Source organism: Myotis brandtii, unplaced genomic scaffold, assembly GCF_000412655.1.
Source record: "Myotis brandtii unplaced genomic scaffold, ASM41265v1 scaffold112, whole genome shotgun sequence".
Classification (NCBI taxonomy): domain Eukaryota; kingdom Metazoa; phylum Chordata; class Mammalia; order Chiroptera; family Vespertilionidae; genus Myotis; species Myotis brandtii.
Genome location: NW_005353838.1, coordinates 3,757,426 through 3,775,556, shown reverse-complemented (window position 1 = coordinate 3,775,556; position 18,131 = coordinate 3,757,426). Strand labels below are relative to the sequence as shown.

The following is an 18,131-nucleotide window of genomic DNA, read 5'->3' as shown; positions in this document are numbered from 1 at the left end:
CAGTGTAGGTGCATCTTAGATAAATAAATAATTTTACATAACATGTATACATTAAAAAATAAATGTATTTTTCATCATCATATACTGTGTTTTTGTCGCTCGAATGAATTTTATTATTTCTTCAAGTTTCTTCACATACGTACACCTTAAGAGATATCAAGTAGGCGTAACATGTTCTAAAAAAATTAGGGTTGGCACGCAGAAGAATTTTGAGTCAGAGATTTTGCTGGCTTTGGCACACACTCACAAAAAAGTTGCCCACCCCTGATCTAGTACAATCAAAGAAAGGTTTTTTAAAATCACTATTTTGCAGCATCTAATGAAATATCAGATTAAGGCAAGAATCATCAGGGATTGCAAAAATCATTAGATGAAAGGCTGATGGGGAACTTTACAATGGAGGGATCAGGCTTAGGCTACCTGAACCCACTGATCAATTCTGACATAAAAAGAGGCACAACCAGCTATTGTGTACATCCATTTGAAAGTTTTATCTGCATTTTTCAAAAACAGTTTTAATTAACTTTAATCTTTCAGTAATACTTACTGCGAATTCATCTCTTCTAACTGAGTAAGCTTTCTCCAGGGATTAAACTCAGAATCAATGCTATAAAGCCGCATGTGCAAGGCTAATACATGGAACAGTTGATCTAAATAAGTTAAAGAAAAGGTAATTAGAAAGTTTACAAAATTCTTCCAGAACAAAATTCAGACAAACTGTCTAATCCATAAAGGAATGTTTCCTATTCTTATAATTATAATTCACCAGGTTTAAGTACCAACTACTTCATGCTCTCTTTTAAGCTAAATTCTGAAATATATCTAAATAATTTCAAGTAGTGTCTGGACTGTCCTTATAGTCCATCTTAACAGGAATGGTTCCTTTTCCTCATCTGTCATAGACCTACTTTTCCTGGGCTTTTTGCCACAGCTTTACAACATGTGCTTCTCACTATTGTGGTCTCTTCCTAACCAAAATTTACTATTATCTTCAATACCCTACCCTGAATAATATGGACAATAACAACCATATAAATCAGTTAGGTGAAGTATTTTTCTTTACTTAATATTTTCCCCAACATCTTTTTTAGGTTGAATTTTTACTTTATTTATCATCTTTTGATTCAACCTGAAGGAAAAAATAACAGCCCTGGTAGGTGTGGCTCAGTTGGTTGGAGCATCTTCCCATGCACTGATGGGTCTTGGATTCAATTTCCGGTCAGGGCACATAACCAGGTTTCAAGTTCATGTTCATGAAAAATCTACTTTAAGTTCCAAATGACACTTCTTTCAACTATACCCTTACAAAAAGTATTAAAGAATCATGCCACTTTACAATATAAAGTATATTCTTAAATAAAAGCAAACATATACAACTTTAATAGGTTTTAACACGTATATCAAAATACAACATAAATGCCTTCCTTAATTAACAGCAGATGTATAGAGGAATCTATAGGCAATACTAGTTGCCATTATGAAAAGATTTTCTTAAATGTACACAATGGGAAAATTCTTTTAAAGAATTTAGTTCGCCCTAACCGGTTTTGCTCAGTGGATAGAGCGTCAGCCTACGGACTGAAGGGTCCCAGGTTTGATTCCGGTCAAGGGCATGTACCTTGGCTGCTGGCACATCTCCAGTAGGGGGTGTGCAGGAGGCAGCTGATTGATATTTCTCTCTCATTGATGTTTCTAACTCTCTATCCCTCTCCCTTCCTCTCTGTAAAAAAATCAATAAGATATATTTTTTTAAAAATAAAAGAATTTAGTTCAAGAACAATTTTTTATAGCTGAGAATAACATATTGTTTTAGAACCAGTGTAAATGTGGTCAATTAGCATGACATTTATTTACTGAGTAATCACGGTACAGAAAGAGCTAATATTCGTATGATTTTTTTCTAAGTACAAGATTAACCATTTAAAGCATATAATCACTATTAAAACTGATTATATACAACATAAAAAGAATCTAAAAATACACCAAAAGATTACTTTGTCTGTTTATGCTTTCAAAAAAGACATAAATAGAAAATTTTAGCACCATTTAATACTTACTTAAACAAGACCTTTTGCCAGCTGTGCTTGCACCCCCTGAACACAAATTGCCTCCTCGATGTATTAATTCAAGTTCCAAATTTGTTCTGTAAGTAAAGCATTATAATATATCTCAGTCATTAGGCTGAAGCAATATTTCTTAATTTGTCTTATTGATATGACTGAGTCAACCTAAACAATGAAGTTCAACTTTATTATTTGCAAAAGTATAATCTATGCAATATCAGTACAATTTTATTTCTGAAATAAAAAGGGGACAGCTTATTGTCCTTACTTATATATTCATATTTATAACTGCAAAACCGCACATGTCACAGTATAATTGTTCAAAATTCCAAATGTTGGCAAATACTAAAAACTAGGCCATAAGGAAAATAACTACAATTGCACTTCATAAACCTGCTAATGAATCTAAAGAAAGAATTTGTATTCCAACTGTTAGCCACTGAGTAGGTGGTTACTATCATACAACGCACAAGTGAATACCAATTTTTCTATCAGAGAAATGGTTACCACTCATTGGAGCTTGGATGATTCTAGAAATCAATATTAAGAGACAAAATCACTAACATAAAAGTGACTAGGAACAACATAATTAACAGCAGTCTCTTCTGTGGATGTCTAAAATTAGTTTTATTAAAATATATTGTGTAACTATTGATACTGCTAAACATCAGTAGTATTATTCATAAAGGCCTGAAATTATAAAATATTTAGCAATTATCAGCTTACAAAATAGCAATAATTAGTAAATTGACATTTCAAAAATCAAACTGATGCAGAATCTAAAGATTCACTCAAAAATAGTAACAGTAAAATAGCAATTTTTGCCAAAATAATAAATAAAAATTCTGAGTGATAAACTATGTATTTTTACTTCAACAGTATTAATAATCTTAAATATACCTTTATTGGCCACAACTAAACTGAATGAAGTTGTTTATATCCTAGACATGCATTTGACACGAATAGTGAGCTATCCCCCAGTCTTAAAAAATAAAAAAAAAATTAGGCGGCCAAGTTTCAAGCTTACTCTTTGCAAATGATTTCAAGAAAAAACATTATGCTATTTTATTTAAAACAAAACATTTTGAACTAGTTCTAATTGTTTTTATGAACAAGAATGTTTTGAAATGTTATTTTCATATATTTACTTAGAAATGCAAACTTTAAAATATTAATATTCCTAAGTCTGTACATTTGCCACCCATTTCTAAAGGAATGCTTTAATCCTCTCTACTTGTTGGGGGGGGGGGGGGGGGGCGCGCAAGAAGGGGAAGGAAAGCAATTTAACATTGATAATGTTCCTGCTCAGAGCTCCATCTGGTTGCTGCTGATAAGGGAATCTGTGTAACAAGGAAATTTTCCACCCTTCAGGCGATTTGCATTGCTCACTGAACTTCTAAAAACCTACCAGCAAGGAAGCAGGGACAAGGATTTCATATTAGTGGACAGAAAGCGAGCGGAGACCAGCATGTTTTCCTTCATCAAGGGGACATAAATGAGATCAATACATTTTGTTTTCACAAATCTTCTGTTGCCTAATCTGTAGGAAAAAATTAATGGCTATATTCTCTTATAGAAACTAAGATTTCCTAGATAGTATTTTTAAAAGAGCTAACCAGAAACATGAGCAATTCTTACATTCAAATGTCAGAACTAGAATGTCAACTTTGATTTCAGGGTAATTTGCAAAAATATTCATTAAAATATAAATACAAGAAAAATTATGTTTATTCAACCATCAAACAAGGTACTTTAAAGGATGGCAAACATGTTACTAGGAATTTTATTTTAATGAATACTTGACAGAAAACTACTAAATGTAATTAATTATTTCAGATTATGGTAGGACAATCTCCTACACAACATTCTTTCTGAATTTAAAAAAAAAATACCTGCCTATCCAAAGGGTTAGTATCATGTACTAATTTCTAAAACTTTAAAAATCAAAGTCAGAGGCCCTAACCATCAGCTTTTCCTTATTTCATTTATAACAAAATTTGTGCTTTAATTCAGACTTGCAAGAAAAGAGACACAAATGCACCTTGTTCCCCATGTCTAATCTTCCCTCACTGTTGAAAATCAACCACACAATAGTGCTGGTAGCAGGAGTTTTCTGAGCATTCCAACAATTTCTTCTTTGCTGCCCTCAGAAAATCTCCCAAGGCTTCACCATACAAATAAAATTAAAAACAAAAAGATACTCACTGTCCTATCAAAAAAAAGTTCTAAAACAATGATTAAGGGAAACAGTTTTACAGGCTAGTTACCTTCTAGAACAGCGGTTCTCAACCTGTGGGTCGCAACCCCTTTGGCGGTCGAACCACCCTTTCACAGGGGTCGCCTAAGACCATCCTGCATATCAGATATTTACATTACGATTCATAACAGTAGCAACATTACAATTATGAAGTAGCAACGAAAATAATTTTATGGTTGGGTCACAACATGAGGAACTGTATTTAAAGGGCCAGAAGGTTGAGAACCATTGCTCTAGAAATATTTCGTTTCTAAACATCAAAAAATGTAAGTTCCCCAAGGAACAAACAAAATTACTTATTCAGCAGGAAGAAATTCAGTTCTGGAAAACAGGTTGTAGTTCATTCAAAATTACTAATGTCAAATAAATAAACTTGTAAGTTCTAATAAACTATACATTTAAGAATCACAATGTTTAACTCAAAAGTTAAGTAATTCAAAGTAAGTTTACTTCTAAATATTTTACTTAAATATCTAAGCATTTTAGATAGGAATATGTTAATGCCTACTTTTTAGACATAAAAATAATCATAATCTATAATCATAAGTATTTATGACATAAGATTATATGCTAGGCATAAGATAATTATGAAGAATCTGGTTAGTTTCCTACCTTATAAAATTATATCCTATTCAAATAGGACCTTGGTCAGCAAACTGCAGCTCACGAGTCACATGCGGCTCTTTGGCCCCTTGAGTGTGGCCACGAAGTTTCAATCGCATTGTATGTGCGCGCCCGCACGTGGTATTTTGTGGAAGAGCCACACTCAAGGGGCCGCAGTTTGCCGACCACTGACCTGGGTAATTTTAACCAAAGGAAAATGAGGTTTTTAAGGATTATATAGTTTCTCTTTCAGAATCTTTATTTTGCTGCTTTAGAGTTTATCCTTAAAGATCAGAGAAGGGTGGGAAGAGGGAAGAGCATATGTTCTCTAGACATATATACCCTTATTAGTAAGTAACATGTGACATTTGTTCCTGCTTCTCTATAAAAGAGAAAAACTGAAATATGTATATTTTAAAAGTCTCCTGAATTAGCAAGCTTTATTCTGTAAGTTATTTATATATTTAAACCACAAATAGGAATCTAAAATTTCCACTAATGTAAATCAAATTATTGGATTTATCATACTATAGCAAAATTCCATATATAGATCATGCCCATTCAAACAGGATTTTCTTATAAGTCAAATCAAAGGCATAATAATCAACGTTTGTGTGTGTGTGTGTGTGTGTGAGAGAGAGAGAGAGAGAGAGAGAGAGAGAGAGAGAGAGAGAGAGAGAGAGAGAGAGAGAGAGAGAGAGAGAGAGAGAGAGAGAGAGAGAGAGAGAGAGAGAGAGAGAGAGAGAGAGAATATATGTATGTGTGCATAATGACATTTCGGTCAACAACAGAACACATATACCAGAGTAATACCATAACGTTATAATGGAGCTAAAAAAATTCCTATCACCTAGTGATGTCATAGTCATCCTAACATCATAGCACAACACATTACTCACATGTTTGTGGTGATGCTAATGTGAACAAACCTGCCGAGCTGCCAATCGTATAAAAGTATAACACATACAATTATGGATAGTATATAATACTTGACACTGACAAATGACTATGTTACTGGTTTATGTATTTACTATACTACATTTTTAACATTATTTTAGAGTGTACTCTTTGTAAAATGTGTTACACTGGTAGCCACCTCATAAATCTCATGTTCATCGCATCTGTTTATTGCATTATTTTCCTGTGATTGATTTAATCTTGTGTTTGTTTGTACAGTAACATGCTGTACAGGCTTATAGCCTGGAAGCAATAGGCTATATCACAGAGCCTCAGTGTGTAGGAGGCTATGCCATCTAAGTTTGTTAAGTACTTTCTATAACCTTTGCACAACAACAAAATCACCTATTGGCACATTTTTCAGAACATATCCCTATCATTAAGTAGCACAGGACTACCTATGTGTGTACACACACACACACACACACACACACACACACACACACATCATAATTGAGTTGGTCTACATTCATTCCAATATTCTATAGCATTATTATCACAATATAGTACAGGAGTTTTGTAGAACCCTGAAACCGTGGAAAATTAAATTATATTCAATTTTGTTTTCACATAAAGCATATTTTACTGCAAGTATGCAATTGGTAACTCTCCAGAGACAAATGTTAAATTAACTATTATAGCTTCCCCCAAAGCATTCTGGATAAATAATAACAGTCAGGAATGTGCAGGCTAAAAAGTTACTTCACAGTCCATTAGATCCTTTTACAACAATCTGTGTCCAGCATTTGCATTCTTAAACTAAAGACTAACGTTTCCTTATCTTGAGCTCTAACTTGCTTGCAGCAATTTTCCTGAATCTGGTTCTATTTTTCCTGTGTTCTAAAGACTACATATACTTCATTTATCCTTTTGTTATTCTCTGGTCCAGGAATGGGGCAAAGACAATGGCCATGATAAACTGCGTGTATATATGACCTAAAAAAAGCTGAACGCAGGAGAAGAAAGAGGATTGGAACTGAAAGAACACTAGACCAACACTCAAGAGACCCGAGTTCTAGTCCTACTCTGCCACTAATTTGGTGCATGACTTCCAGTCACATTTTCTCTCTAAATGTTGCCTATGACAACACTACTTGGACAAAATATGAAGCTTCTAGAGATATCCAGGGGTCTACAAATCAGTTCTGGCAGAACGAGTTTACAAGTTTCTAATTTGCCCGGTTTCTTCCCTATTTACTTCTTTTATGGTTCTCTGTTTTCATTCTATTAAGTTTTCTAAAATTCCTATTTGGAACTATTTCTTAGGCAATGAACATCTACTCAGTCTATTAGACTAATCATACCTAATTTGAAAGATGAGAGTTATTTGCCTCTGTTTTCTTAAGACTGCTGCTAGCCACTAACAGAGGCTTAAGATCTGCCTGATCTCACGCTTCCTCTTCCCTCACCTGTTTTTCAAAACCAACTATTGTCTTCTAGGATATTATTAGATCTTTCACTAGTTTAGAACAAACAAAATAAGTTCTTCTTATTGTTCTTATTTTTTTTAAGTAAATACTGTTCAACATGTTACAATGTTTTAATTCTCATTATCACTTTTTGACAACTTGAATAGTGATTTCTTAACACCACCTTTCATATATAATATTCACATGCTTTGAGGTAGATATCTGTCTCAAATGTTAACAATATACTTTTCTCACATATCATATAATGCTTAGTAACACTTAACTCAATATTTCACTAAAATAAACTCTTCAGAAAATGAAGGAAAAGTATACTTTTATAGTCCTTCAAGGAGATCCTAAAATTAGCCATAATTTCAACAAGCATTAAAAAAAAATCCTTTCTTCAAATAAATATGAATGACAATAAATGAAATAAACCAACTAAAAATAATAAGTAAATATAAAAGTATATACTGCATATACCTACCTAGCAACAGAATACATAAAAAGAAAATCATTGTCTGGTGAGCCTGGGGTCTTGCTATAGTCTCTATATTTCTTCTGAGTAGTATTTTTTATATCTTTCATTACAGATTCCATTTCTTTACTTAAGTTAGTTTCAGACTGTAAAAAAATACAAACAAAATATAGTTTATTTATATTCATTTTCTCTAATAATAGTCTAACACTATTGTTTATCATACTAGAAAATGAACATACTAGAAAATTAAAGTTAAAAAGTACATTAACTATCTATTATAAATGTAGGCAGTACACAAAGATAAAAGAGATCAAGAAATATTTTCTCTTATTTTAGGGATATTTTATCCTAATTCTATATTGTGACTGGTAACCCAACCACACAAACTATATTCTAAGTAAATGAGTGGATGTCATTAAAATAATATTTTAGAACAGTTCCCATGTTTATAAAAAACATGATTTTCATTTTCAAAGACTAATATTGATGCCCCTTACTTAAAGCATACTATAAACACACACAAATTTAGAAGTACCAAAGGAAAAAAAATCACAAAGACTCTAAAAATAGTCTTCAACTGAGAAAAGGAACTGCTAGGAGATGACTCTGAGTAGCTTTGAAACTATGAATTTCTGTTTCAAAAGTTTTCATAAGTTTACTGAAAAAACCAGCCATAGCTGTCACTTCTCTCAAGAACTATGTCATAGCCCAGGCCAATGTGGCCCAGTTGGTCGGAGCATCATCCCATACACCAAAAGGTTGCAGGTTCAATTCCCAATGAGGGCACATACTTAGGTTGCACGTTCGATCCTGGTGGGGGCACACATGGAAGGCAACTGATCTATGTTTCTCCCTCTCTCTCCCGCATATCCTAAAATCAATAAAAACATATCCTCAGCTGAGGATTAACTTTTTCTTTTTCTTTTTTTAATATATTTTATTGATTTTTTACAGAGAGGAAGGGAGATAGAGAGCTAGAAACATCGATCAGCTGCCTCCTGCACATCTCCCCCTGGGGATGCGCCCGCAAACCAGGTACATGCCCTTGACCGGAATTGAACCTGGGACCCTTCAGTCCGCAGGCTGACGCTCTATCCACTGAGCCAAACCGGTTTTGGTAGGATTAACTTTTTTAAAAAAGAACCATATCACAAACCTATAATAAGGTGAAATATTTAAGAGTTTGAATCAAATAAATCCTACTGGATAGGATAAAAGATGGGTTCACTTAGAACAAAACACACAGTAAAATAGATCTGACTTATGGTGAATGGTTCAATCAAGTATACAATATTTCATCTCTTTAATATACATATACACACACAAATGTGTATATAAATCTATAATTACATATATATAAAGTGTGTGTGTGTGTGTGTGTGTGTGTGTGTCTAAATATACTTTAATCCTAAAATACCTAATGGGCATAATTTTAAATGATTAGACTGTGCTTAACATTGCAAGATACATAGATATAATTTACTGGTTTGGGTGGCTTTGTTTTTAAATATTTCAATATCTTAAAAAAGTTTAACCATATCTAAGCTTATAGGACAGCGGTTCTCAACCTGTGGGTCGCGACCCCTTTGGGGGTCGAACAACCATTTCATAGGAGTTGCCTAAGACCATTGGAAAACACATATATAATTACATATTGTTTTTGTGATTAATCACTATGCTTTAATTATGTTCAGTTTGTAACAATGAAAATACATCCTGCATATCAGATATTTACATTACGATTCATAACAGTAGCAAAATTACAGTTATGAAGTAGCAACAAAAATAATTTTATGGTTGGGGGTCACCACAACATGAGGAACTGTATTAAAGGGTCGCGGCATTAGGAAGGTTGAGAACCACTGTTATAGGATTTCATGATCTGGAAGACATATATTAAAACTATAACAATTTTTTAGACTAAGGAAAAGTATAGCCTTTGCTAATAATTTGTTCTATTATTCTCATTTTTATTTTTAATAACGACAAATAAGAGAAAAACTTCTAAAAACAATTTGTATTAAATGTATAAAGGCCCAGAATAATTTAAAAACAAAACAAATATAAAAGCTAAAAAGCAGAGCTGAGTTAACCAGGATATTTCTGCCTTACACTGATGCTTACTGGGAAAGCTCCCGGCCGTCCCTGCAGCTCCTCCACTTCCTTTATGAGATCTTGTAAGCTTTTGTTACTAGGACGTTGCCAAAGGTTATTTTCCATATTGCTTCCAGGATAACAAGGAAGAACACTGTTCGCAAACTGCCTGCAGAGAGGACAGGTGAATTCTCCTTTGTCCACGGAGAACCCCTGAAGAACCTGGTCATTCTAAAAGATGAAATAAACATACAGATGTAGGATGCACACCTTTATATAAAACAAAATTTACACCACTACATTTTATAGTAAATAAATGAAACATACAAAATAAGACACCTCTAATATATGCCATAAAAACATAAACAAAATCTCTCATTTAACTGTTGAAGCTTATCAAATCACCTCTCACATCATGGCAATCATGCAATAGTTGCCATCACCAATAAACTCCTTAAGTACCCTACTCTTCTCTCAGTATTGAAACATTTAAATAATGACAAAATCACTCTGAAATGTGGATTTAAGATAAAGAATAACTCAAAAAGCAGGCCACATTGCAGTGGATCACCTTCTTCTTACCCCTTACTCTGTTTTCATAATCTATAAGTGACTACTGAGAAGATTCTCCAAGTGCCCATGTAGGTAAGATACACAGCTTTTGAACATAAATTAAGCCAAAAAAATGGAATGTGTCTTGTGTCTTAACTGCTGAACACAACTGACTGGACTTTACGCAGTAGATCTATTTAGGTTTTATGGATAGGAAAAAGACTTAGAGTATTCAGAACGTAAGTGTGACAGGAGGGGAATTAACTCCTTCTTTCAGATGTTTCTGATAGAGGAGGAAAAAGTAGAATTTTTGAAGCAAAGACACATAATGCACATATGCCTAGGAGGAAGCTCTTGCTCGAGAGACTGCAATACATGCTTACTAACCAGAGGACTTAAGACAGAAATTCAGGCTGATAAATTTGTTCCTTTCTTTTGCCTGACACCATCCCACATCTATTTTGTTCTTGTAGGCCATTGCTGTTGTGTAGTCCTAACTGTTATATATCTTTTCCCAGAAATCTCTCTCTTATTCTGTTAACTAGCATAATGCTTTATCTCAAAATATGTTTTTAATACATTATGTATATGCATGAATACTACAAAATGACCATTATTACTAATAAGACAAAAGTAATGAGAAAATAGAATTAAGGAAAAGAAAATAAATTTATTTGCCTACTAGAGGCCTGCTGCACGAAATTCGTGCAAGAGTAGGCCTTCCTTCCCCCAGCTGCCAGCACCGGCTTCCCTCTGGCACCCAGGACCTGGGCTTCCCTCTGGCCGCCAGCAGGCACCCGGGACCCAGGCTTCCCTCGCAACCCCGGCTTCGTCTGGAAGGTCATCCGGAAGGATGTCCCGTCTAATAAGCATATTATGCTTTTATTATTATAGATAGTTAATAAGGTAGTTAATGACAATGTCTGGATGAACTTAGGTTTCCCAAATCTTAATTTAGTGCTAATTTCACTACACCTAGGATCTCAAATACCTGGACTAACAGAACTAATTTTTTTTTAACTTTTGACATTTATTTTTAAATACAATTCTATAAACACTTATTAAATTCTATCATGTGTCACGTGATGGCATAAAGAGTTAAGATACATCTTCACTTAAGATACAATTTAAAAGCAAACAGAAACAGCTAGATAACAATAATATGTGATAAATGCAACAAAGAAGGCTTTCCAGAGAAGACTTGTGAGCTGAGTTTTAGATACAAAAGAAGAGTATACTACAAGGTTGGGGCAAGGAACCTGATCATTGAAGGACATTCTGTGATAAGTTTCCCTATATCCTTAATTTTAAAGAATGCCAGGTCTACCTCCTTACCTTGACTGAATCACAATTCTTTCCTAAATCCTCCCCAGAAGCCCTTTCAGTTAGGCACCGCTCATTCTCCTACATCCCTCACATCTCAGCATCCTTCTCATCTCCAGTGCTGGCTCCAGATAATTATTCTTGCATTCTCCTGTCTTTGTGGCTCATGTCATTTAACAATGCCATCCTATTCCTTCCCTTTTACTGGTCTCCATTGCCTTCATTAACATAAGGACTTTGATACCTAGATCAGTTTTCCTCATCACTCCAAGTCCTACCATCCTCCTATGCAACTTCAGTGTGTACGTGGACAACCCATCTTACTTACATCTGAGTCCTTCAACTCCTTGGCCTAATCGGCTTCTATGGCTCTGACCTCCACTCTAACACCAGTACCTGTTACCATGACCACATCCTTGTTCTGTAATGGCCCAAAATTATCCATATCTGAAAATACTAAATTCATACATCTTAGTTTCTGACCTCCAGCTCCTGTTTCCTTTAGTTCCTCTTTTTTTGTCCCAGTTTATCAGGCCATTCCTATCCTGCCAATACACCATGATCCGCCACTTCAAAAACACTCAAGTCAATACTCCTCATTCCCCTCCATATGTCCTTTCATCACACATACCTAACAAAACATTCATACAAAATTAGTCCAATGTATGACTTCTCTAATTCTGCATCAAACTGAATGCTGTTAGGGAAAACTGAAATAATTTCTTCCACACAGTTTCCAATTTCAGCGGAACCCTGAATACTGCATGGCAATCTTGCTCCAACATCTTATGAAGTACTCTCTCACCCAATTCCAAAGTGGTTTTTCAAAACCACCTCTTCACTTGTAATGTCTCTTCACTTACCCCAGCCTTGTCCCCTATACTCTAGGCACATAAAGCCACACCTCCTGACTTAGAAAGAAGAGAGTCATGGCAGCTTCCTGACTTCTCCCACACCGAATATGGAACTAATAAATCCTAGCAGTCCTTCCATCCACTTTCTCCCTTTATCCCCTTTGCTAATATCTCCTAATCACACCACTGTCAGTATGATCTACCTAATGTGAGATTATTCCCAATCACAATCTTTCAATGATCACCATTATCTTTCACCTTGATTCCTTACTCTCTTATGCTGCACACACAATTTCTCAGAAGACCATATATATTCTATATATATATTATATATATATATTTCAAATATCTAACCTCTTCTCCATCTCAACTGCCATGACCAAGCCCAAGCAACCATCATCTCTTGCCTTCTAAATGATATCACCTCATATTTTCTAACTCTCCTGCAACACTACAACAATACCCTGCAAACACAACTACCACAATAAACTTTCTGAGCATGTCATATCTCTGCTTAAGAGTCTTTAATGGCTTTAATTGTATCTCTGGAAGGAATCTGTCTAGAGTCCAAAATCCTTACATGGACCTTTACAATATGACCCCTGACTACTTCTCCCATCTTCTCTCTCATCACTCAAACACCTTCCTTCATCAAATGTTCTAGCACTTTGGCAGATGTTCCAATAAGACCCTGTATACACTTCATAATACTTAGCACATATGCTGCAACTGTTTATTTCTGTCTTACACAGTGTATAGTAAACTCCTTGAGAGAAACTGTGTCTTATTCACTGTTGTATCCCGAAAATCTATCACAGTGTCTGGAACACTACAGGCTTTGAACAAGTATTTGTTGAATGAACAATTGAATAAAGAGGTATGAAAAAGGCATAATGTGCTTACAGAGCTATTAATTAGCTTATTAGTGCTGAATTGATGGACGATAAAGCTAAAGCAACAGGCAAGCCTAGATCACGGAGTGCCTTGAATGCCATTCAGAGAAAAATAAACTTTATCACATTAGGAATAAGTCAGTAAAAGGTCTTTAAGCCATATGTCATCAGATTTACATTTTAGAAAGATCAATATAGTGATTAAAGTAGACTTGGAGTAAGGAAACTGACAAGAAAGCAATTGCAATAGTCAATAGATGAAGGCATATACAAAAAAGTAGAAGTGGGAACAATAAAGACAGAATATAGCCAAATGAGATTTTAGAAGGCAGAATCAATAGAATTGGTAATGACTGAATGTGAGGTAAGGAATAGGAAAGGAAAAAAAGAAATCCACTGCTTCTGAGTTAGGAATCTGGGAATAGAGTAGAGCTATCTAGCTTTTAAGAAGTTAAGCTGAGAGAAAGATAAAGACTACAGCGACATGCCCAGCCGGCGTGACTCAGTGGTTGAGCATCGACCTACAAACCAGGAGGTCATGGTTCGATTCCCAGTCAGGGCACATGCCCAGGTTTCAGGCTCAATCCCCAGTAGGGGGCATGCAGGAGGCAGCCAATCAATGATTCTCATCATTGATGTTTCTTTCTCTTCCTCTCCCTTCTTCTCTGAAATCAATAAAAAAATTTACAAAAAAAAAAAAAAAGACTACAGCTACAGGAAAATACAAGGTCAAGGAAAGAAATTTCAAATAGCAGACTTTGGTGTACTTATTAACTGAAAAGAAGGGACAGACCAGGCAAAAAAACTAAAGATACAGAAGAAAAAGAGGTTAATTACTGATAAACCAAAGCCCCTGTGGAAAAGGGGAGAAAGGAATACTACAGCATAAAAAGAAAGATTATTCCTGAACAGAAGAAGAAATACTACCTCAAAGAGTAGAAAAGAAAGGATTGGTTGGGATGCAAAGTCATTTATCAAGGAATATTAAAGCAAGGCAGGAAGCTAAAGTAGTATGTGACAGAGAACCACTGTTTTTGGTGAGAGGAAGAGACAGTTTAATGAGGGGAAAGGGATCTTGGGACTTAAGTGGGATAGGGGAGGCAAAGGTTTGGAATAGCTGCTGAGGAAACCAGGAGAGAAGACTGATTAAAGACAGGTAAATGAAGTGATAAGTGGTATCTACAGTCCATGACTTTAGTCCAGCAATTTTCAACCTTTTCCTCTTATAGCACACAGAAACTAATTACTAAAATTCTGAGGCACACCAAAAAATATATTGTGTTGTTTTTGCCAATCTGACCAAAAAAAAAAATAGTTATAATTTTGATTCACTCATACCAGATGGCTATTGTTGTGTTGGCTACTGTCACTTTTTTATTTGATAATCTAAGGGAAAAGAGGTGCCCTGACTAAAATTCTCATGGCATACCAGTTGAAATTCACTGCTCTAGTCTAAGGCACTATTATAGAAAACCACAAATTTATGGAGATGCCAATTTACTTAGTTTTATTACTTTTCTAGCAGGGCTAGTTGCCTAGGTGTATGATCAAAGGAGGCAGATTAAACAACAGGTATTAAGAGTAGAATGGGCAAAGTATAAGTAAGTGAGGCTAGGTAAGAGCTAATGCACCAGGAAAAATGCACAAGGGTTAAAGGACTAGAGATCTTGATGCCAGATGCAAAACATACTAATAAGAGTGAAAATAAGAGAATTTGAAAAATAATCAAATGATATAGTGGGATAATAAAGCTTAATATTAATAATGCTTAATATTTCAGAACTAGAGTAGCAAAGTGTAAAATTACAGCCATGTCCTGGCCTGTGTGGCTCAATGGTTGAGTGTCAACCTATGAACCAGGAGGTCATGGTTCAATTCCCAGTCAGGGCACATGCCCAGGTTGTAGGGGGTGTGCAGGAGGCAGCCAATCGATGATTCTCATCATTGGTGTTTCTCCCTCTCCCTTCCTTTCTAAAATTAATAAAAACATTTTTAAAAAATAAAATAAAATTACAGCCTTGGAAGTCAGCTGCTAAAAAAAGCCCTAAAGTTGAAGAAATGAAGAAACTGTGAGTTTAGATTGTTCACATGATGATCAAAATCACCCCAGATGAATTGGGATTTATATGCTGTAAAGATATTTAATATGGGGAAAGATACATACACCTTTAAAATTTATTCAATTAACTTACCCGTAATGATTCCATGTAAGACTTATGACAATCTATATGTAATGTATGTCCACAGGTTTGTACATAAACACCTCCTTCCCAGCCAATTGATACTGCCAAGAGACAAGAACTCTTAAAAAAAGAAAGACAAAATACAATTAATTTTAAAGAAGTATAGACATATTTAAATATATCCACAGAAACCTCTGAATGATTTTTTATTTGAACTTAGCTTTCTGATTTGGTGACTAAATAGACTGTGGAGCTTTTAAACCCAGAGGAAAAGGAAGAATAACTTTGTATTTTTGTGATAAAGCAATACCAGACTTGACAGCCCGAAGGCAATTTCTTTAAACTAGAAACACCATTAAGATTTAGCTTCTAAATACCTATGCTCATATGAAAAATAATGATCAATTAGACCTTCTCCACCCCATCAAATATAAGCTCTCAATATTATACTATAGTTCAGTGTAAACTATACTGCTATTGATGATCTTAACTGTTTTATATGGTACTTAATCTGTGATTACCATTAACAACTTCCCTCTTAAAGGGTCTTCTTCCCTTTGGCTTCCATAATGAGACTCTCTTTTGATTTTACTTCCAACCCTTTAACCATTTGGTTTAGGCTCCTTTAAGTCTCTTCTTTCTTGCCCTGCCCCTTCAAAGTTTATATTCCTCAAGATTCTATTCTTAGTGCTTACTCTCTACTCATTACAACTATTCTCCCTAAGTGATTTAATCAGTAAATTCACCTAGCCTCCAAGCTAAATCTCTTGCCTGACTGACAGATACAAATACTTAGCTGCCAACCAGAAATCTCCAGTTTGACATTCCTCAGATAACATAAAATTAATGTGTCAAAAACTTGTCATTTTCTCCATTACTCTTCCTTTTCCTCTGGGTTTAAAAGCTCCACAATCTATTTAGTCACCAAATCAGAAAGCTTAAGTTACTCTACCTCACACCCTTTCCTTCACACCACAGTTTTAATTCCCAAATCATATGAATTCTGTCTTCTAAATAACTCATGACTTTGGCCTGACTTCTTCATTCTCACTGTAACATTCAAGTCTGTACATTTGTTGGGGGGGGGAAGGGGGGGAGGATTTCTTATATAAAGTTTTGTAATTGGTCTTCTTGACTCCAATTTCTTCTCTCCATGATGCATCCCCCACATATCTCTCCAAAGTACAAATTTGGTCATAAGAATAACCCCAAAAAAGTGCCTTAACATTTACAAGGGTTTAATATAATGCACAATAAAGAAGGCAAACAGATTATATAAGCCAACTACACACTCGTTTGAAATTTGTTTTTAAAGTTAATTGCTTCTATCTCCTTTTTCTCTTACATCTTCAACTTCTTCTCTGCTAATTCCTTCCATTCAACCTATAAACAGGCTTAGACTTTTCCTCCTAAAATAATTTTGAGTTTTCATTTCCCTTCTGACAAATAGTACTTACTTGACAATGAATTTGAGTTCACCCCACTAGAGTCTGTAGTAAATAGATGGCCAAGCCAGAGCAATATAAGATCTAACATGAGTGACAGCATATGATGAAAGCTTTGAGAGCCATAAAAACTCTTTTTATATTAGAAATTTATACATTATAATGTAAGATGACCAAATCAACTTTAACAACAGTAAAACAAAGTTCCAATATTAAATCGAGACTCTTCATGAGCATCTGAAAGTTAAAAATTACAGTGCAAAATGTCTTCGCAGCCAATTTAAATATATGTGCAGCAGCACAAATCAAATACTACTCACAGCAAGTGAGCTGGCTTCTACTGTTACAAATCAGAAAAACAACAGGAGATCTGCTCATCTCTGTTTTATGATTTGCAGCCACTTGAAGTAGAAGCAGATTTTGGTATTAGATCATTTTAGAACTAGAGGCCCAGTGCATGGATTCGTGCACTGGTGGGGGGTCCCTCAGCCTGGCCCTCAGGAATCGGGCTGAAACCAGCTCTCCGACATCCCCGGAGGGGTCCCAGATTGTGAGAGGGTGCAGGCCAGGCCAAAGGACCCCACCAGTGCACGATCGGGACTGGGGAGGGACTGCAGGAGGGTTCCAGGGCGTGTCCAGCCCATCTCACCCAGTCCTGATCAGGGCCGATCGGGGCCATTTGGGGCCATCTCACCCAGTCCCAACCGGGGCCAATTGGGCTGGCCGGCCAGGGAGAGACCGTGGGAGGGCTCCAGGGCATGTCCGGCCCATCTTGCCCAGTCCCAAACAGCCGGACCCAAGCAGCAAACTAACCTACTGGTCGGAGAACCTGCACCCTGGTGGTCAGTGCGCATCATAGCAACTGGTCAAACAGTCGAACAGTCGGACACTTAGCATATTAGGCTTTTATTATATAGGACTAGAGGCCCAGTACACGAATTCATGCACTGGTGGGCCTAGCCAGCCCACCCCTGATGGGGGCCATCAGGGGTGGGCTGGCTGGGGTGGGGGGCCGAT

General features: G+C 35.7%; 1 protein-coding gene across 6 annotated transcripts in view; it reads right to left on the bottom strand.

Annotated features, from left to right (window-relative positions):
- UBR3 (ubiquitin protein ligase E3 component n-recognin 3 (putative)) overlaps positions 1-18,131 on the bottom strand; it is a 186,019-nt gene that overhangs the window by 32,984 nt on the left and 134,904 nt on the right. For 3 of the 6 annotated variants that reach the window (XM_014545642.1, XM_014545646.1, XM_014545660.1), the window contains 5 exons: positions 15,679-15,789; positions 9,895-10,095; positions 7,777-7,913; positions 2,058-2,143; positions 548-650 (listed from right to left, as the gene is read on the bottom strand). In XM_014545642.1, coding sequence (XP_014401128.1) covers positions 548-650; positions 2,058-2,143; positions 7,777-7,913; positions 9,895-10,095; positions 15,679-15,789 — 638 coding nt within the window. Of the gene's footprint in view, positions 1-547; positions 651-2,057; positions 2,144-7,776; positions 7,914-9,882; positions 10,096-15,678; positions 15,790-18,131 lie in introns of all 6 variants that reach the window. The other 3 variants (XM_014545644.1, XM_014545650.1, XM_014545656.1) reach the window with 1 other exon arrangement.